The sequence below is a fragment of the Heteronotia binoei genome, chromosome 5, assembly GCF_032191835.1.
Source record: "Heteronotia binoei isolate CCM8104 ecotype False Entrance Well chromosome 5, APGP_CSIRO_Hbin_v1, whole genome shotgun sequence".
In the NCBI taxonomy this organism is placed as follows: Eukaryota; Metazoa; Chordata; class Lepidosauria; order Squamata; family Gekkonidae; genus Heteronotia; species Heteronotia binoei.
In genome coordinates this window covers 3,981,457-4,002,736 of record NC_083227.1, presented here as the reverse complement: position 1 = coordinate 4,002,736, position 21,280 = coordinate 3,981,457, and the positions used below count along the sequence as shown (strand labels likewise).

Here is a 21,280-nt window from a genome sequence, read left to right as displayed (position 1 = left end):
GAAAAGCCCCCTACTTTTCATACACATGGACATCATGATCACCAGTATGGTTGCCAGGGTGCCTGGAGATTTGACTCTCACACATCTGCTCTAAGAAGTGGACTTTGCTTACAGTTTCTAAGGCTTATGTGGATACTATAAGCCTCAGCTTTGCATTCTACATCTCTGAAGAGTGTTAGCCAGAACTACAGACATGCTCCAGCTGCTCCTTGTGTGCCCAGTCTTGGCCACTGCAGTGGAAGAAGCCAGGCCACCATGTTTCCAGCCTGCCTCCATGAACCTAAGGCTAAGAACAGCAGAATCCATCTTGCTTTCCTGATCCAAGCATACCCTGCCAGGCTGGACTCATTCCTTCTTAGTGGGAAAGTCACACGTACACACCCTAGCCTGCAAGCAACCTCATGAATGGATTAATAGCTCCACTGTTGATCCTAATTGCTCAGCAATACCAGAACAATAAACCTTGCCCAGCAGAAGATGAAATAAGAGGAAGGACATCTCCTGTCTTCATCAAGTCTTTTGTCTTACCCGGGTGGATACCTAGGCCAGTATTTGATTCCCTATTGTCGCCTTCCCAGATAATCCCATTTAACCTTAAGTATCCAGCCATTCCCATTCTCACCCCAGTCTAATACCTTGGAGCCGCCCCAGGCAGCGTTGCAGCTTGGAAATTTCCAGGTTCACCGGACTAAGGTGAAGTTCATTGGCCCAAACTGGCATCCAATTAGGTGTCAGCAAGGAACTCACCATTGGCTCTGCTAATGTCCAGCCTCCTTGGTCATCACAGAGCCTTCCCCCTGCTCCTCCCCAAGACCTCCCAGCCCCTGGAGGGTCTGAGGGAGTCTATTTAACCTCTGACCCAACTCCACTCATGTGTGCTTTCTATTCAGCAACCCCCATTTCCCGCTGTGTAGATACATCCCCGATTCCTGATCAGTTTCGGGCCCTCCCCCATTCCCTCATTAGTCGCCATCGGAGTCTTCCTTGGAGTCTGCGAGAGGTAGTATCACCCTGTATGTTTATCCTTATATGTACCCCTATCGATCTATCTATATTTCTTTAGACCTGTGTGAATGTGTGATTGTTTTGTATTTTTATCTTGTATGAAAGAACTATTATTTCAAATTAATTACAATTGATTTTATTAAATTAGAGCCCATTTTATTGAGCATTCACTCTCTGGATGATTGAGCCTGGTATACATTTGGTAAAAAGATTCCTATTAAGGCCGGGTGTCCATCAAACTAATTCCCCAACCTCGTTTTGAGGGCATTTTGGCTTACACCACGTTCTCAGCCTTTTTGAACCAACACCACCAGGTCTTTTGAAGAACCTCGTCAGAACCAGCTATAAGAAAGTTCCACCCTTTTTTGGAATCTCTGAGGAACATGAAAGTTAGATTTGTGCCTCAGGGCCTTCCCACATACAGAGCGTTGATGAGATTCCTCCATTGGGTGGATTCTTCAATTCTTCCAAACACAGGTTTATTAAACTCAAGGGGAATGGGGAAGGGGACAGGGGAATGGAGAAGTAATACCACACATACACACAGGGCTTTTTTCATAGAAAAATCCCAGCAGGAACTCTTTTGCATATTAGGTTGCACCCCATGACATCACCATTGTTTCACATAGGGCTTTTTTGTAGAAAAAGCCCTGCAGGAGTTTATTTGCATATTAGGCCACACCCCCTGACACCAAGCCAGCTGGAACGGCGTTCCTGTGCGTTCCTGCTCAAAAAAAGCCCTGCATACATACTTCAATATTCCATCTTATATAATTGCTCTGAGCTACATTAATCGTCTGTCTTCTTAAGTTTGCATCACTAGATTTCACAATTGTCTATAATAAAAGCCTTAAATTCATAAACCAATCTTGTACCAAATCAATCATTTAATCTGATCCAGTTGTAGAATGGTCGCCAAAGTTCTTTTAAGTCCCACTTGCCATCTTCCTTCATTGTCTGCTAAAATGTCCATTTCCACTGCTTCAAAAATTTTTTTCAGAATCTCCTCTTTTGATGGTACTTCTGCTTTCTTCCAATATTTCGCATACAATACCCTAGCAGCTGTATTAACATGAAGAATTATATGTTTAACATTTCTATCAAATACATCAAACATAATATTAAGCAAAAACATTTCTGGTTTAAACGGCAGTGTCAACACCGACATTTTCTGTAACAACTCATGTATCATCAACCAACAGCTCTTTTACAGGACCAGCACATATGAAAAAAAAAATACGTTCATTGTTTTTACATTTCCAGCATTCATTAGACATCCCAGGATACATTTTCGCCAATTTCGCAGCTGTTATGTACCATCTATAAACCATTTTATACAATATAATAACTTTTTATTTCTATTTCTATCCCGCCCTCCCCGCCTAGGCGGCTCAGGGCGGCTAACAACAACTTACACATTAACATAAATAATAAAACTTTAAATTTAACAATTAAAATTAAACATAAAAACCAGTCAGTTAAATTAAAATACAAATTCTCTTTAAATGATATTGATTTTGTTATTTTAATATTTACTTTCCAGACCTTCTCCCATTTTTCCAGCTCAATGGGAGGTCTGGAAAATAAATATTAAAATAACAAAATCTAACAGAGAGATCAGTTGCTTTCCTAACCTTAAGATCCCATTGCCCATCCTTGCTGTCTTCTTATGGGATCTTTCTGGGTTTTTCAGCATAGCTAATGCTCTTCACACAGTCCCAGCACTTACAAAATTTCTTTCTGATTAGAGTAAGGGTTTTTTCCCCCCTGTAGATTCAAGCATTTTATAGAAGTTGGCATCTTTTCAGTACTTTTTATGGTCTGTGCTTGTCTTTTAGGTGTGAAATGGGGAAAAGCTCTTTTTACAGGCTAAGCAGTTACATGGATCCCCCTAAAAACATAAGAGAAGCCATGTTGGATCAGGCCAATGGCCCATTCAGTCCAACACTCTGTGTCACACAGTCGCCAAAAAAACTCCCAAGTGCCATCAGGAGGTTCACAAGTGGGGTTAGAAGCCCTTCGACTTTGCCCCCCCCCGCCCCCGCAAGCAGCAAGAATACAGACTATCACTGCCCCAGACAGTTCCAACAATATGCTTTGGCTAATAGCCACAGATGGACCTCTGCTCCATATTTTTATCCAATCCCCTCTTGAAGCTGGCTATACTTGTAGCCGCCACCACCTCCTGTGGCAGTGAATTCCACATGTTAATCACCCTTTGGGTGAAGAAGTACTTTCTTTTATCCGTTCTAACCCGACTGCTCAGCAATTTCATTGAATGCCCATGAGTTCTTGTATTGTGAGAAAGGAAGAAAAGTACTTCTTTCTCTACTTTCTCCATCACATGCATAATCTTGTAAACCTCCATCTTGTCACCCCGCTGTCGACGTTTCTCCAGGCTAAAGATCCCCAAGTGTTTTAACCTTTCTTCATAGGGAAAGTGTTCCAAACCTTTAATCATTCTAGCTGCTTTTCTGGATTTTTTCTAATGCTATAATATCCTTTTTGAGGTGCGGTGACCAGAATTGTACACAGTATTCCAAATGAGACCACACCATCAATTTATACAGGGGCATTATGATGCTGGCTGATTTATTTTCAATTCCCTTCCTAATAATTCCCAGCATGGCGTTGGCCTTTTTTATTGCAACCGCACACTGTCTTGACATTTTCAGCGAGAGCCGGTTTTGTGTAGTGGTTAAGTGTGCGGACTCTTATCTGGGAGAACCGGGTTTGATTCCCCACTCCTCCACTTGCACCTGCTAGCATGGCCTTGGGTCAGCCATAGCTCTGGCAGAGGTTGTCCTTGAAAGGGCAGCTGCTGTGAGAGCCCTCTCCAGCCGCACCCACCTCACAGGGTGACTGTTGTGGGGGAGGAAGGTAAAGGAGATTGTGAGCCGCTCTGAAACTCTTTGGAGTGGAGGGCAGGATATAAATCCAATATCTTCTTATCTACCACGACCCCAAGATCTCTCTCTTGGTCATTGTCTGCCAGTTCACACCCCATCAACTTGTATTTGTAGCTGAGATCCTGCTGTGGGTTCCTCTACCTGCCTACCTTAGGGACCGTCTCTCCCCACATGTTCCCCAGCGAGTGCTGAGATCGGGGTCCCAAAACCTTCTCACAATCCCTGGGCCAAAGGAGGCCCGTCTGAAAGTGACTAGAGACAGGGCCTTCTCGGTGGTAGCTCCTTGTTGGTGGAATCAGCTCCCGGAGGAGGTGAGGGCCCTGCGGAGCCTTGAACAGTTCCGCAGGGCCTGCAAAACAGCCCTCTTCCGGTTGGCATACAAGTAAATTGCTATCGGAATGCCTGAACATCTAATCTCGAACATCAGACTATCTAATATTGGAATACTGAAGAACTGATTTGAAGAATGGCAACATAGTATATATTGATGTGAGCTCTAAGAGCTTTATGTGTTTTATGTATTTTATATGTATTTTAAGTATTTTATTGTATAATTATAATTACTAATGTATTTTTAATATATTTAAATTGATTTTGTTGGTTTTATGTTGTAGGCCGCCCTGAGCCCGCCTCGGTGGGGTAGGGCGGGATATAAATCGAAATAAATAAATAAATAAATAAATAAATACATACATACATACATACATACATACATACATACATACATACATACATACACAACACAAGAGTACCGCTCTGATTGAATCTCTTTCAATGCAACAAACATTACAATTCTGTCTTCCCTGTGTGGGATATCAGTTGCCATCAAGAGTGCTTCTGCAACAGCATCTCTTTCCGCATTCTGAAATTTCTCCCCTATATGAGTTCATAGATGCTTTTGAAAACTCTCGGTCCAACGTTTCCTCCCTATGTGTGGGTTCTCTGATGTAATTGAGTGCCACTCTAAATGAATCCTTTTCAACACTCTGAGCACTCAAAGGTTTCTCCCTCTTGGATTCTCCAATGCATCAGTCTGTCCTCGCTACTTCTGGGGCCTGTCCCATCGCCTGCTCTCTTTACCCTCATTGGGACCTCCGGGATGACAACTGCCACTGCAGTAACAGAGTGTGAAGGGCCAACACCGCATCAGTGAGTACAATGGTGGAGGGAGAGGGGTCTCATTCATCAGGATGGTGTCTTTGTGTCAAGAAAGCCTCCCTTGGGGCCATTTACTAGTCTGGGTGTGGCAAGCCAGGTCAGATGTTGAGAAATCAAAACGGTTCTCCCCTGTGTGTGTTCTCCCATGCTCTTGAAGATTCCCTCTCTCCCTGAATCTCTTTCCACAATCTGAACACACAAAATGTTTATCTCCTGTGTGTGTTCTATGATGCTTTTGAAGATTGTCACGGAAACTGAATTTCTTTCCACACTCTGAGCATTCAAATGCTTTCTCCCGTGTGGATTCTCTGATGATGACGTTGAAGACTGCCCCTCCGACTGAATTTCTTCCTGCACTCTGGGCATTCAAAAGGCTTCTCCCCTGTGTGGGTTCTCTGATGACGTTGAAGAGTCACCATCTCACTGAATTTCTTTCCACACTCTGAACATTCAAAAGGCTTCTGCCCTGTGTGGGTTCTCTGATGACGTTGAAGATTGGCACTCATACTAAACTTCTTTCCACACTCTGAGCATTCAAAAGGTTTCTCCCCTGTGTGGGTACTCTGATGATATTGAAGAGTCCCCCTCGCACTGAATTTCTTTCCACACTCTGAACATTCAAAAGGCTTCTCCCCTGTGTGAGTTCTCTGATGAATTTGAAGAGTCCCCCTCTCACTGAATTTCTTTCCACACTCTGAACATTCAAAAGGCTTCTCCCCTGTGTGAGTTCTCTGATGAAGTTTAAGATGGCCACTCCTACTAAACTTCTTTCCACACTCTGAACATTCAAAAGGCTTCTCCCCTGTGTGGGTTCTCTGATGACATTGAAGAGTCCCCCTCTCACTGAATTTCTTTCCACACTCTGAACATTCAAAAGGCTTCTCCCCTGTGTGGGTTCTCTGATGAATTTGAAGAGTCCCCCTCTCACTGAATTTCTTTCCACACTCTGAACATTCAAAAGGCTTCTCCCCAGTGTGAGTTCTCTGATGACGTTGAAGACTGCCACTCCTACTAAACCTTTTTCCACACTCTGAACATTCAAAACGTTTCTCCCCTGAGTGAGTTCTCTGATGATAGTGAAGATAGCCACTTTGACTGAATCTCTTTCCACACTCTGAGCATTCAAAAGGTTTCTCCCCTGAATGGGTTCTCTGATGATCTTGAAGATAGGCACTCCGGCTGAATCTCTTTCCGCACTCTGAGCACTCAAGAGGTTTCTCCCCTGTGTGGGTTCTCTGTTGATGTTGAAAATAGCCACTCCGACTGAATCTCTTTCCACACTCTGGGCACTTAAAAGTTTTCTCTCCTGTGTGGGTTTTTTGGTGCAGCTGAAAAATTCTACTCTGACTGAATATATTACTCATTACTGAGTATTCGGATGGTTTCTCCTCTCTGTGTATTGTTTGGTGCACAAGGAGCTGTGATCTATTTCTGAAATACTTTCCACACTGAATGGATTTCCTTGCCTTTATTATCCTGTGCTTTGGAATATGTACATTCTGCTTTCTTCGATCACACTTGTCCACAGTACCACTGACTTTCTTTCTCTTAGGTTTGCCTTGTTCCCTGACAATTTTTTCCTTCAAGTTTTCATTTTTAACTCTCTGTGGCATTTTCTGATGAAGTTCCTCCCCCTCCTCATTCCTCTGATCATTCTCTGCTGGATTAAAGAGAGAAACTGTTAGTAATTGGGAAAGGGGTTAAAATCTAACAGCATCTATATGACTATAGGAGGGAAGGATTGGCGGCCATTTGGCCTCATCCAGTTTGGCTGATCTTAACTACACATCCAGCTTTCCCACAAAATAATTAGTATTTAACGATACCTCCCCCACTCATGAAGAGCTTCAGCTGAACTCTTGCCCAGAAGGACCTTTAGAGCCTCCAGATTTCAGGCTCCCAGAAGGCCTCTCTCCCTCCTTACCCAGCAGCCTGTAGGATTGTACCAAACCAAATGTTGGCCAGAAGGGAATCAGGAATCTCCTTTGCTTATTCCTGACCTGTTCCCTTGACGTAATTGTGCAGGATACTCACTCTCAGCCAGCTCATTCAGGAAGGAAATATGCTCTTGGGATTCTTTAGGACATGGGTGGCCAAAGGTAGCTCTCCAGATGTTTTTGCCTACAACTCCCATCAGCCCCAGTCAGCATGGCCAATGGCTGGGGCTGATGGGAGTTGTAGGCAAAAAACATCTGGAAAGCTACCGTTGGCCACCCCTGCTTTAGAACTCTCCAGTGTTTCCTCAAATGCAAGGCGGTACTTTGTCTCACCCACATTCTCTCTTACATTTCTGGATTCTTTCGCAGAGAGAGAGAGAGAAAGTGATCATTCATACATAAGGAAAAAAAACACATGAAAGACTAAAAATAATTCTGGAGAGATGGCAGCAAGGTCCAGATGAAAACTCAGCACAAGGGGAATGGATTTGTGAGGCAAAGAGCTCAAGTTCCCCCAAGGGTTACATTGATTACTAAGTGGCCTGGAGCAAATCGTGGGCATTAATAATTTGAGTCTCCCTGCAACTAACATCCTTATGTCTTTCAAGGCCATACTCTAGAATGTGGTCATTGGTTAATTGTCCGAACCTGTATCCAGTTCCGCAAACAGGAAGGTGAGGAGATTAGGATGGTGCTGACATCCTCTGGAAAATTACATCAAGGAGGACCCTTGATTGGGTCATTAGGACCACCTGACCCTAGAGAGGCAGAAACTATAATACGGGGATGGATAAGAGGGAAGCCGGGCTAACTTTCTGCTCATGCCATGCTAATACACCTTGATGTTTTCTTGCTGCATCATGATGAATAATTCTCTCTAGAGTAATTTAAGTTACAGTTGGAATTTTTATACTGCTAAAAGAGGTGTCATCTAAGTACTTCATATCTTAGAACAATTACCGTCTCTTCTTTTCCTGTTGCTAAACTGCAGAAACTGCTGTTTTATGACATCATATTTTGAAATCTTTAATTGGGCCGTTTTGTGATGTCTTCGTTTTTAATACTTAATAAAATTTTGTATATTTTTAAAAGGGGTCTGCTTTCCTTGTGTGCACTTCCTTAGGTACCCGCTGAATGGGGTGTTGCTCAGGTACAAAGAGCAGCGACCCAGGGGGACCGAGGCTTCGGTTCTGGAAAGGTCATTTTCAGATCACAGGCAGAGTAGATGTTTGTAATCCCAACCCAAAGTTTGCCAACAGAGAAATGAGGTTCTGGCCCCTTCCAGAGTGTATCTGAGGGGCTCTAACATCCACTTTCTCTTAGGCCACGACACCTTCTCTAGCCTACGGGATGGCCACAACACTGGCCTCAGTTACCCTCATGCAAGTATACACTATTGAGCAACACAAGAAGTTGCCTCATACTGAATCAGACTCTTGGTCCGCTGGAGTCAGTACACTCTTTCTACCAGTGGTTTTTCAGCGTCTCAGGCAGACGTTTTTCAATCATCTGGAGAAGAGGCGGCTGAGAGGTGATATGATCACCATCTTCAAGTACTTCAAGGGCTGTCCTAAAAACGATGGTGCAGAATTGTTTTCTGTGGCCCCAGAAGGTAGGACCAGAACCAATGGGTTGAAATTAAATCAATGGAGTTTCTGGATCAACATTAGGAAGAACTTCCTGACAGTTAGAATGGTTCCTCAGTGGAACAGGCTTCCTCAGGAGGTGGGGGGCTCTCTTTCCTTGGAGGTTTTTCAACAGAGCCTAGATGGCCATCTGACAGCAATGAAGATCCTGTGAATTTAGGGGGAGGTATTTGTGGGTTTCCTGCATTGTGCAGGGGGTTGGACTGGAGGTCCCTTCCAACTCTATGAATCTATCTCCTTTTCCCTGGAGATTCTCGGTGGTGAGCCTGGGACCTTCCTTTGGAGGTGGTGAGCTCTCCTTCTTTGGGGGTTTTTAAAATGAGGAGAGGACTCCCAATAATGGCTTCCCATTAAGGGCAGGAAGCTACCAGCTGGATATTAGGAAAAACATTTTGTGCTATGAGTTGTTCTACTGTGAAATCAGCTACCCAAGGAAGAGGTGAGTTCCCCCTCTCTGGTGATCTTTAAGCAGCAGTTGACAAACATTCATCATGGACAGTAAGTCTAGGTCGATCCTGCATTGAGCAGGGGATTGGACTAGATGGCCTCTATGGCCCGCTTCCAACTCTGTGACTCTAGGATTCTAACAGGCTAAACAACCATCTGACAGTAATGCTGATTCTGAGAAATCTGTCAAGCACGCAATTTCAGAATAAGCAGTCCTTGATTTTGAAACAAAGTTTGGTTTATTGATAATCCATGTGTCTCATTCCAGCACGAGATTGGAACTGATACATTGTAATACAAGAGTACTAGCTTTAAGGGGCACATCAAAGATTCTACAAACAATCCTACATTCATGTGTGAAATTCACACGCTCAGGTCTGTTATCTATTTTGTGGTGAGCTACATCCTGGCTTCAGACCTTTCGTTGAGCCTGAGAAACTGTCCCAGGAGGCCTTATCTTCAACGAGGACATGCCTGCATTTGCTGTTAGTAAAAGCACTAAGAGAGGGTGGGGGGTTGCTACTTCGATGTGCACCGTTCTAATTTAGACTTAGTAACATTAGTATACCATGAATAGCTTAACAGAGAAATGAATACACAATGCTTGACAGCTAGGTAGACAACGAGAGGGTGGAAAGGAAGGGCTGCATCAGTGCTTAGTTCTGGGACCATTTTCTTACATGTCCAGGGAAATGTGATTGCCAGTTTGGGGTCAGCAAACAACTTCCTCCAGGCCAGTTTAGTCAAGATTCCTGGAGGATTGGGGGGGGGGGGTTGCCATCCTCTGAGCATGCAACAAGGGCAGTCATGAATTCCCTGCATTTTGCAGGGGGTTAGACTAGATGACCCTGGAGGTGAGTTCCAATTCTACGATTCTACGAACATGTGAAGTTTCCTTATAATGAACCAATCCATTGATTCTCTACTCTTTCTGGCATCAGCTCTCCATGGTCTCAGGCAGGTCTTTCCCATCACCTCCTTCCTGATCCTTTTCTCTGGAGATGCTCTCAGTCTGAACCCGGGACCGTGTGCTCACCAAACAAAAACTCTGCCAAAGAGTCACAGCCCCTCCCCAAATAGCGGGACTGGCTTCAAAATGGTTTATCGTTATTCAATATGTTGATTCATGCCTCCGCAGAATGGAACAATTTGCACCATTCGCACCTATGAAAGATCCTTACCCAGAGAGGCAGCATTCCCATAGTTCTCCAGCATGACTTCCCTGTACAGAGCTCTTTGTCCCGGATCCAGCAGGGCCCACTCTGCCTCCGTGAAAGAGACGGACACCTCCTCAAAGGAAAAGGGACCCTGGAAGAACAAAAGATGCCCTCCTCTTCAGAGATCCCACCCTGGAAGGGAGTAGTCTGGGAAGGTAGAGAAAGTAAGGTTTGGGATGGGTAAATGCAGCAGCATTCAAAGGATCTCTCACTGCCCCCCCCCCCCCCCCCTGTTCATCTCTCCTACCTGGATTGCAGATGCAGCAGCTGTTTCCACCTCTCTGAAAAGATGAAGGCTCAACAGCATCTCTTCACTGCCTGTTCCTGAGACAAGGGAGGAAGGAAGGGTGTTTGCTTGCTTGTTCCCTGCTTCACCCTCCTCCTTCCCAGGGTTGTGAAACCTTGCCCTATGTACACTCAACAATTTTAAACACTTGTTACAGCATTCTGGGAAAGGCAGAAGAGAATCACCAGGGACCTCTAAACCTCAAGGATTATAAATGCTGCCGGCATATTTCAGACTTCTGTGAGACCTGGGTTTCCTCTATGTGGAGGGAAAGGGCGGGGAATGAAACCTCACCTTCACTTTGGACCAGATGTGAATCCAGGAGTTCTGGAGGGTAATATGAATGAGTTTTCAATGCATCTCTAAGTATGCTAAGTTCACAAGCAGGTTTTCAGCCAGATGCAACATCAACACGGCATCACATCTGTCCCAAGTCCCACCCCAAGACCCTCCCCACAGCTCCTGGTTGGGCCAGGACATAGCTGGCCATCCCTACTCCACCCCCTGCTGCCCACAGCAGCCCCCCAGGTGACACTTCAAGCACAAGCACCGAAGGCAGATTTCCCCATGGTTATTGGCCCCCAGGGACTGGTTTTCACAGCTCTGCTGCCCCAGAAGGTGGAGGCTCCCTTCATTCACCAGGCTGAACAGTTCTGCCCAGGATTTTCTGCCTTCCCCTCTATCCAGGCAATTTGAGACCATTTATGGAAGGAAGGTGAAATGTGAATTTTTAAATTAATGGGAGGGATTGACCTCCAGGAATCTGTCTCATCTCTTTTTAGAGGCATCACAGTTCGTGGACATGGAGTGCCACCGACTGACTATTTGCTGCCTTTAGAAATGCTTCATTTGACCCTAACCTGAACTCTCTACCCATCACATTCACGGGCTGCCCCAACTGCACCCAGGCACAAGGAGTCCTTACCACAGGAGAGGGCATCTTGGGAATGCTCCACCGCCGGCACCCTCTGCCCCTGCTCCAAGGAAGCTCCTTCCACCTCAGGGATTGCAGCTTCCATCTCCAAAGGTGGTCCCTGCATCTGAAACAGCAGCCAGGGAGAGGTGTAAGAGATGGAATGGAAAAGAGACCAAGGAAGGGATCCTGCCCCAGTCCCAGACTCTGCACCCTTTTCTCAGCAGATTTGGGGAGTTATCTGCAGGGGTCAGAAATTCTCAAGTGCAGGGATGGCCAACGGTAGCTCTCCAGATCTTTTTTGCCTACAACTCCCATCAGCCCCAGTCGGCATGGCCAATGGCTGGGTCTCATGGGAGTTGTAGGCAAAAAACATCTGGAGAGCTACTGTTAGCCAACTGTGCTCTAGTGCAAGAGGCTCTAGGCAATTATCTGGCAAGGAAACTTTAAGATAAGGTCAGATATTATTGCTTGAATTGGACATAACTGGAGAGAATCCCCTCACCTGTTCTGCCTGCCTCTTCTCCTCTGCCTGACTCAGGAGGAAACCTTCGGCCAGGGCCACCGCCTGGGAACTGGTCTCCGGCCCACATCCCCTGACCCAGCCCTGCATTTCCTGGGGCAGGAGAGTCAGGAACTGCTCCAGGATCACCAGGTCCACGATCTGCTTCTTGGTGTGCCTCTCTGGCTTCAGCCACTGGCTGCAAAGTCCATGGAGCTGGCTGCAAACCTCTCGGGGCCCATCGGCCTCATGGTAGCGGAACTGCCGGAAGTGTCGGCAATTTGAGGTCGTGGTGTCCTTAGCCAGGGTCTCTGGCACAGCCCTTTCCCAGAATCCAACACCACTCCCAGCTGGGGAGGGATTGGGGCCTTTGCTTGCTGTCTTCTCAATTCCAGGTCCTTCTGGGTCCTGCTCTTCCATCTCCTTCCCCTTCTCTTGGGTCATCCCTTTCTTTGAAAAGCTGCCTTCATTCACTTGGCTCTGAAGAGAGGCTTCTCCCTGAGGGGACAGAGAGGGAGACAGGAGTGTGTCAAAAGGAAAATACGTATATACACACGAACAAATATGCAGGTACAGAGATGCACTTATAAGTACAACCTCCATTTCTAAAAAGAAGTGAGGAATATAACACAAGTCCTTCACCCAGAGAATCATCAGAGTTTTCTCCTGGCCCTGTAATCCAGCTCACCCGAAAAGAAGGACCATTTTTCAGAGTCCAGACTGTTTGGAATAAAGCCTACACCAAGATCCTGACCATCTTTGCAGGGCTACTCATGATCTCATTGGTGTCCTGTTGGAAATGGTAGTTGGCGGAAGAATCAGCCAAAATACCTGCCATGCGACCAGCCAATCAGCATGAATTATTCAACACATGTGATCCCATCTAGGGTTCCTTTCTGGGCCTCCTGACCCCCCAAAGGCAGGCTTCATAGTCTCGTTGGCATCTCCCTTAACGAGATCTGACCCCCACCCCCTGCCTCCTGGGACTGTGCTCTGGTGTTCCTCCCTGTTGTGCTGCCTGGGGGTCTGTGTCTCTCTCGCCTGGCAAAAGGATGCCCTTCCTCCCACCCTAACCCCAGCACAGGAGGGGGAATCTGGCATCCTGTTACAGCTGCCTCTGCCAAGTGAGCCATGGAGTGGTGGGGCAGGGACAATGTGTTCTCTCCTTGGATGCCCACTTTGCAAAACACTGATGCAGGTGGAGACTCGAACTCAGATCCGTGGAGTTCCCTGGTGTGTTTACATGCCATGATTCTCACAGTGGTGGATTCTTGTGTGGCCTCTGTTCCTCCAGGCCTTGTATTGGAGGTGTGGCCAGTTCAGCATGCTCCACCCCTCTCTGCCTGTCAAGGGAGCTGCCTAATGCTCTGATTGGTGGGTGTGGGTGGTGTTTCCATGAGCACCCATAGGGTTGCTAGGCGCTCTGCACCTTGGCAACGGAGGCATTTAAAATGCTCCTCTCCTCTGCTGGGCAGCCCCAGCCCCACACTGGCCCCACATCAGACGCTTAGGATGGGGCTGCAGCGGATTCCCGTGCAGGCTGGACTTCCCTTCCCCCAGCCCCACCCCTTTCTTAACTCACCCCACTCCCCAAAAGGCCTGCTTGGGTTGTTGGTTTTGAGAATGAAAACGACCAGCAAGAGAATGTCAGTTTCATACAGTTAACTTTTCTTCCACTGATTATCGCTTATCCCCAACAAACTCCGCTTACCAAGCTGAACAAAACTGGTGCCTAACAGAGTAACCAACCTCTAGGGGGTGAAGCCAAAATAATCAATCTACTACCTTGGATAAATAACCAAGAAAGTTCACTACAATGCCAAAGAAATCCCTGAGAGATTGATCCAGGCCATCCTCAGAAGGCCCCCACTTTGCACTGAAATCGCCATTTGAAACTGACAATACTTTTTGCAGCCCCTTTATTCAAGAAACACTGGACCAGCCCAAGCACTTCTTGCTTGCTGTTGTGAGAGGCTGAGAAGACGTTTGCACTTTAAGAGACATTTCGGGCACTGTATACTATATTGGGAACTGTGCAACGGATATACGCATGAAAGAGACGGGGACCGATTTATTGGTCACTGAACATAAGAAATACTATTTGGAACTGTAGCAAAACGTGTTAGTGATGCATTCACAGTAGTTGATTGCGGTGGCTTCAGCTGTTTCTGTGTGTATCCTCCAGGTGGGACCTGAAGTTCTCCCGGAATTTGAACCCACCTCCAGCAGACAGAGATGAGTTCCCGGGAGAAAATGGTTGCACGGGAGGGAGGTGGCTGACCAAGGACAGCCACGGTTTGGCATGATCCCCGCCTTCCTCCCCTCCAAAACCTAAAAGGTTATCCCCCCCCCCCTTCTCCTCCAAGACTTACTTGCAAGTAAACTTTCCCGGGATCCGGCTGCTGCAGGCCTTTTTCCTCCAGCTGCAGCTTCTCTGCAAGCCCCAGTTCTCCTTAGTTCTGCAAATGCAAACCCCTCCCCAGGAAAAGCCCTTTTCCCCTCCTGCCCCCACCCTCTTGCTCGGCCTCTCTAGCAAGCAGCTCCGCGGTTTTAACCTTTTCGGTGCTGCAGAGGAAGGAGAAACGTGTCCTGGAGGAGCTTCAGCCAGGCTGCCGCCAGCCACGCCTTGTGCTGCTCAATGGGGCTGCTCGGGAGTAATTCTGCTGTAGGGGGCTGCGCTCCTCCCATGGTGTTCAGCCAGCTCAGGAAAAGGAGGCTGCAGCTGGGTCTCCCCCCCCCCCGCCCCGGCCACAGTCGCCCCCCTCCCAGAATAAGGATTGTCCTTCTCTCTGAATCAGTCTCAGAGCAGCTCACAATCTCCTTTATCTTCTTCCCCCACAACAGACACCCTGTGAGGTAGGTGGGGCTGAGAGAGCTCTCCCATAAGCTGCCCTTTCAAGGACAACTCTTACAAGAGCTATGGCTGACCCAAGGCCATTCCAGCAGCTGCAAGTGGAGGAGTGGGGAATCAAACCCAGATCTTCCAGATAAGAGTCTGCACACTTAACTGCTACACCAAATGGGCTGTGTAGTGGTGCCACCAAATGGGCTGTGTAGTGGTGCCACAAATACGTGGATGCATGATTTTTCTGGTGTTGCTGACACAAGGGTGTCAAACATGCAGCCCAGGGGCCGAATAAGGCCCCCAGAGGACTCCTATTAGGTCCCCCAGAAGATGGCTGCCATCTGCTTCCTTCTCCTCTCTTGATTCCTTCTGCATGCTTTGCAAGGCTTGTTCAATTGCACAGGAGCTGGAAAGCAAACCCTCTATTTTCGCCATTGGCTGAGGCTCCATCCTTGGGGAGGAAGAGCTTGCTTTGCCAGGCTCTCTCAATCGCACAGCAGAGCTACTGAGTCAAGCCTCTCTTCCTTCTATTAGCTGACTCCACCCCTTCCTCGTCCCCTGGGGAAGGAAGGAGAAGGCCAGAGCTTCCTTTGTCCTGTTAACTGGATCCCATTGGAGAAATACAAGGAGAGCACCTTTAAGACCAACAAATGCTAATGTTCTAAGCATATTTTATGTTTTTTTAAAAAAAATCTGTTTGTTGTAGATTTCCCAGGCTGTGTAGCCGTGGTCTTGGCACTGCGAGACCTGACGTTTCACCAGCAACTGTGACAGGCATCCTCAGAGGTATAACCCAGAAAACTGAAGTTCTCTCTGGGTCAGATGGCAGCATTTCAGTTTCACAGGTGGAAAAATAATCTCTGTTCCGTTGTTTCATAGGCACAACTCAAGAGCCTTTTTACTATTCTGTTGTTGTTTGGAACTGCCACTTTAACTGCTTAGGTCAAAGGTGGCCGAACTTGCTTAAGATAAGAGCCAAATAGATTATATGTCAGATGTTTGAGAGATGCAGTACATGAGCAAACATTATACACGTCTTAAAAAAACAAACCTGGGAATAACAGTCCTCATAAGACCATTATAGGGAAAGGTTAGGGAATTATTTTTTGGCACCACTGGGAGAAGGAAACACACAAATGTTGGTGGAATTCCTTGTGGGGGGGAGCCAACACAGGGGCCCCTCGCACCCACGGGGATCTCAGTTCTTTTCCTCCCTGTGGGTCTTTACTAAGGGCCTGTGCTGGAATCCTTGAAATACAAACCTATCTAACAATATGAAATAAACTACCCAAGAAAATGCTAAGTGTGAAAACCCAAAACTTCCTTTATTTAAAAATAATGGTAACAAGAAACCAACTAAACTCTTGGACGGCAGCCAACACAGCATCGTTTTTTCGGAGATATATATAAGCATAACAGTTACAATGATTAAATACCCCATTTGTAAGTATTCATAACAATAGCTAAAGTCCACGTTTCTTCCCCACCCCGCCCCCCTAGAGATTTCGGATCTCTCAGCGATCTCCTGTGACAAGCTGCGTCTTCAGGACATGGCTAGAGAGACCCTGAGTTTTCAGCTTACAAACAAATTATACTCTTGAGATCAATGGCTACAACATTTTTGCATTGTCATAATTTGCACCTTTGATGACTTCAGACAGATGTAATCCTCTGCGTAGAAGATGTGCTTAGAAGAATGTTTACTCTTACCGGTATAAAGTGTAATAAAACAATTTATGATGGACACAATTTATTTACTGTTCCAATTTGCTTGGCTCTGATAACTCGTTCTTCCTGTAATCTATTCAGAAAATTAAGAGAAGGATGCTCTCTTCCTTTCTCAATTAGGCACTTTGGAGCCGTAAGGTGGATCATATGCTGAACATGAGTCAACAGTGTGATGCAGTGGCTAAAAAGGCAAATTTATTTTTGGGCTGTATCAGCAGAAGTATAGTGTCCGGATCACGTGACGATCACGCTTTACTCTGCTCTGGTAAGACCTCACCTGGAGTATTGTGCTCAGAAGGATATTGTGTTTAAGAAGGATATAGACAAGCTGGAATGGGTCCAGAGGAGGGCGACAAAGATGATGAAGGGTCAGGAGACCAAGTCCTATGAGGAAAGGTTGAAGGAGCTGGGGATGTTTAGCCTGGAGAGGAGGCGGCTGAGAGGTGATATGATCACCACCTTCAAGGACGTGAAGGGCTGTCATATAGAGGATGATGTGGGATTGTTTTCTGTGGCCTGAGAAGGTAGAACCAGAACTAATGTATTGCAATTAATAGAAGAGTTTCCAGCTCAACATTAGGAAGAACTTCCTGACCGTTAGAGCGGTTCCTCAGTGGAACAGGCTTTCTCAGGAGGTGGTGGGCTCTCCTTCCTTGGAGGTTTTTAAACGGAGGCTAGATGGCCATTTGACAGCAATGAAGATCCTGTGAATTTAGGGGGAGGTATTTTTGCAGGGGGTTGAACTAGATGACCCTGGAAGTCCCTTCCAATTCCATCATTCTAAAGTCATTTTCTGTGAATTGCAGATTTTTATCTGTGTTAATGCCTCCCCATTTTGCCTTCTGGCGTCAGGACCAGACCATGTGATATGGGGGGGGGGGGGTGTGAGTGGAAAGGAGCTTCCTGCCATTTGGTCAAGCAGAACGAAAAAATGCTTCATGGCCTCGGCCTTTTTACTGCAACAGGTCAACAGCAAATTAATATGACTGATGGTTTACAGTTTACTAACCCTCCAGGAGCTATGAAAGTAAGGGGGGAACCCAGCACTGCCCCCTTTAATTCCATCCCTCCTTCCAGTTCTTTCCCCACTGTAGGTCCTTGGGTGACCTGGCTTAGGTTTTACCAGCGGCTTTAGTCCAGTCTCAGCTGTACTTATGACCAGTGACTGATGCATCATCTTCTTCTTTTGTATTTTCGTGTGTGTGCATCTGAAGGCCATGACGACCTCTGGTGACTGACCCCTGCTGGAGGCCTCGACTATATTCAGGGAGGTAGCTAAATAAAGCCTGCCTCTGCTACCCCACTGCTGGTATTCCAAGGAGATCTCCCATCCAAGTCCTTGCCAGAGTCCACCCTGCTCGGCTTCTGAGATCTGACAAGATCAGGCTTGCCTGGTCTCTCCCAGTCAGGGCCCAGTTCCTTCTGCATCGTGACTCTAACTGGCCCTGCCTGGCAACTAACCCTCCGCCCACACTCTTTCTACCTAGATGGCAGGGGGCTTGAGGAAGTTCCGTTTCACTGTCTCTGAATAAGTGTGCTTGCACAACGAAGCTTCTACTCAGAATAAAACTTTGTTGGTCCCCAAGCTGACATTGGACACAACCTTTTCCCTAAAAGTAGAAGAAAAAAACAATGCAGATGTGTGGCAAGTCCTTAAAGAGATGGGAGCACCAGCCCACCTCATACGTCTCCTGAGAAGCCTATATAAGGATCGAGAAGCAACTGTCAGAATTATATGCGGAGTACATCATGCGGAAAGCTGGCCTGGATGAAGCAGAAGCCGGAATTAAGATTGCCAGTAAAAACATCAACAACCTCAGATATTCAGATGACACCACTGTAATGGCAGAAAGTGAGGAGGACCTAAAGAACCTCTTGTTGAGGGTGAAAGAGGAGAGCACAAAAGTAGGCTTGGAACTCAACATCAAAAAAAAACTAAGACCATGGCATCTGGCCCCATCACATCTTGGCAAATAAAAGAGGAAGACATGGAAGTAGTGACAGACTTCACATTTCTGGGATCCAAGATCACTGCAGATGCTGACTGTAGACATGAAATTAAAAGACGTTTGCTCCGTGGGAGGACAGCTATGGCGAACCTGAGCAGTATAATAAAAGGCAGAGACATCAATCACCCTGCCAACAAAAGTTCGTATATTCAAAGCGATGGTATTCTCAGTAGTGATGTATGGCTGTGAGAATTGGACGATAAGGAAGGCCGAGCGCAGAAGAATAGATGCTTTTGAGCTGTGGTGCTGGAGAAGAATCTTGAGAGTCCCTTGGACTGCAAGAAGATCCAATCAGTCAGTACTAACGGAAATCAACCCCGACTGCTCTCTGGAAGGTCAGGTGCTGAAGCTGAAGCTCAAATACTTTGGCTACCAAATGAGAAGGGAGCACTCCCTGGAGAAGACCCTGATGCTGGGAAAGACAGAAGGCAAAAGAAGAAGGGACGGCAAAGGATCAGATGGCTGGACAGCGTTACTTAGGTAACTAACATGCATTTGAGCAGACTTCGGAGGATGGTGGAAGACAGGAGGGCCTGGCGTGACTTTGTCCATGGGGTCGCAAAGAGTTGGACTCGACTGTGTGACTGCACAACAAAAACCCCGCCCAAGGACTTATAACATTTCTTTCTGATTAGAGTGAGGTTTCTTCTGCAGATTAGATCCTTTTCCAGCAATTGGCATCAATACTTTTCCAGCAATTGGCATCAATACTTTTCCAGCAATTGGCACCAATACTTTTTGTGGTCTTTTAGACATGAAATAGGGGGGAAGCTCTTTTTACGGGCTAAGAGGTTACATGGATCCTCCTTGTGTGGGTTCCTCGACACAGTAGAAGAGTACTGCTTTCACTGAATCACTTTCAAAGCCCCCAACATTAAAATTGTGTCTTCCCTGTGTGGGGTCTCAGTTGCCATCAAGGAGTGCTTCTGCAACAGAATCTCTTTCCGCAGTCTGAAAAGTCATAAGGCTTCTCCCTTATAAGAGTTCATATATGCTTTTGAAAATTGTCACACTGACTGAATCTGCACAATCAAAGGTTTTCTCCCCATGTGCGGGTACTTTGATGCAGTTGAAGAGTGCCACTCTAACTGAATCTTCTCTCACATGCTAAGCACTGAAACGTTTTCTCGCGTTTGGATTCTCTGATGAATTACTCTGTCCTCACTTCTTCTGGGACCTGTCCCATTGCCTGCTCCCCTTACCCTCATTGGACCCGCTGGGATGAGAGCTACCACTGCAGTAATGGAGGTTGATGGGCAAAGAGTTTATCAACAAGTTCAAGGGGGGTGGGGAGTGCTTTCATTCATTCGGATGCTGTCTCTCTAACATCAAAGCGACCCTTGGGGCCATTAACAAGTCCAGTTGTGGCAAGCCATGGCTGGACATTGAGAATTCTAACAATTCTCCCCTCTGTGTGTTCTCTGGTGCTGTTCAAGATTCCTCCTCTCACTGAATCTCTTTCCACACTCTGAGCACTCAAAAGGTTTCTCCCCTGTGTGGGTTCTCTGATGACGTTGAAGACTGCCACTCCGACTGAATCTCCTTCCACAGTCTGAGCATTCAAAAGGTTTCTCCCCTGTGTGAGTTCTGTGATGATGCTGAAGATCATCACTCCGACTGAATCTCTTTCCACATTCTGAGCATTCAAAAGGCTTCTCCCCTGTGTGGGTTCTCTGATGATATTGAAGATGGCCACTCTGACTGAATCTCTTTCCACAGTCTGAGCATTCAAAAGGTTTCTCCCCTGTGTGGGTTCTCTGATGACATTGAAGATTGCCACTCCGACTGAATCTCTTTCCACAGTCTGAGCATTCAAAAGGTTTCTCCCCTGTGTGAGTTCTGTGATGATACTGAAGATCACCAGTCCGACTGAATCTCTTTCCACACTCTGAACATTCAAATGGTTTATCCCCTGTGTGGGTTCCCTGATGATACTGAAGATGGCCACTCTGACTGAATCTCTTTCCACACTCTGAGCACTCAAAGGGTTTCTCTCCTGTGTGGGTTCTCTGATGATACTGAAGATGGCCACTTGTACTGAATCTCTTTCCACACTCTGAGCATTCAAAAGGTTTCTCCCCTGTGTGGGTTCTCTGATGCTTTTGAAGACTGCCACTTGTACTGAATCTTTTCCCACACTTTGAGCATTGAAAAGATTTCTCCCCTTTGTGGGTTTTCTGATGACATTGAAGATTGCTACTTTTACTGAATCTCTTTCCACATTCTGAGCATTCAAAAGGCTTCTCCCCTGTGTGGGTTCTTTGATGACATTGAAGACTGCCACTCTGAGTGAATCTCTTTCCACACTCTGAGCATTCAAAAGGCTTCTCCCCTGTGTGGGTTCTCTGATGCTTTTGAAAACTGTCTTTCACATTAAATCTCTTTCCACATTCTGTGCATTCAAAAGATTTCACCCCTGTGTGGGTTCTCTGATGAGATTGAAGATGGCTACTCCAACTGAATCTCTTTCCACACTCTTGGCTGTTAAAAGGTTTCTCTCGTGTGTGAATTTTTTGGTGAAGTTGAAGAAAGCTACTGAATTCATTTCTCATCTCTGAATATTCAAAAGATGTCTCTTTTTTGTGTATTCTTTGGTTTACAAAGAGCTGTGATCTATTTCTGAAATACTTTCCACACTGAATGGATTTCCTTGCCTTCATTATCCTTTGCTTTGAGAA

General features: G+C 46.3%; 2 protein-coding genes across 2 annotated transcripts in view; both read right to left on the bottom strand.

Moving 5' to 3' along the window:
- LOC132571572 (zinc finger protein 709-like) overlaps window positions 1–21,280 on the bottom strand; it is a 172,672-nt gene that overhangs the window by 95,885 nt on the left and 55,507 nt on the right. The gene's annotated exons all lie outside the window — the stretch shown is intronic.
- Window positions 4,664–20,998, bottom strand: LOC132570887 (zinc finger protein 658B-like; the record flags this gene model as incomplete). Its single annotated transcript, XM_060237527.1, has 3 exons — window positions 4,664–6,415; window positions 6,513–6,520; window positions 20,053–20,998. Coding segments are annotated over 3 exons (2,016 nt in total), but the record flags the coding sequence as incomplete, so codon positions are not given.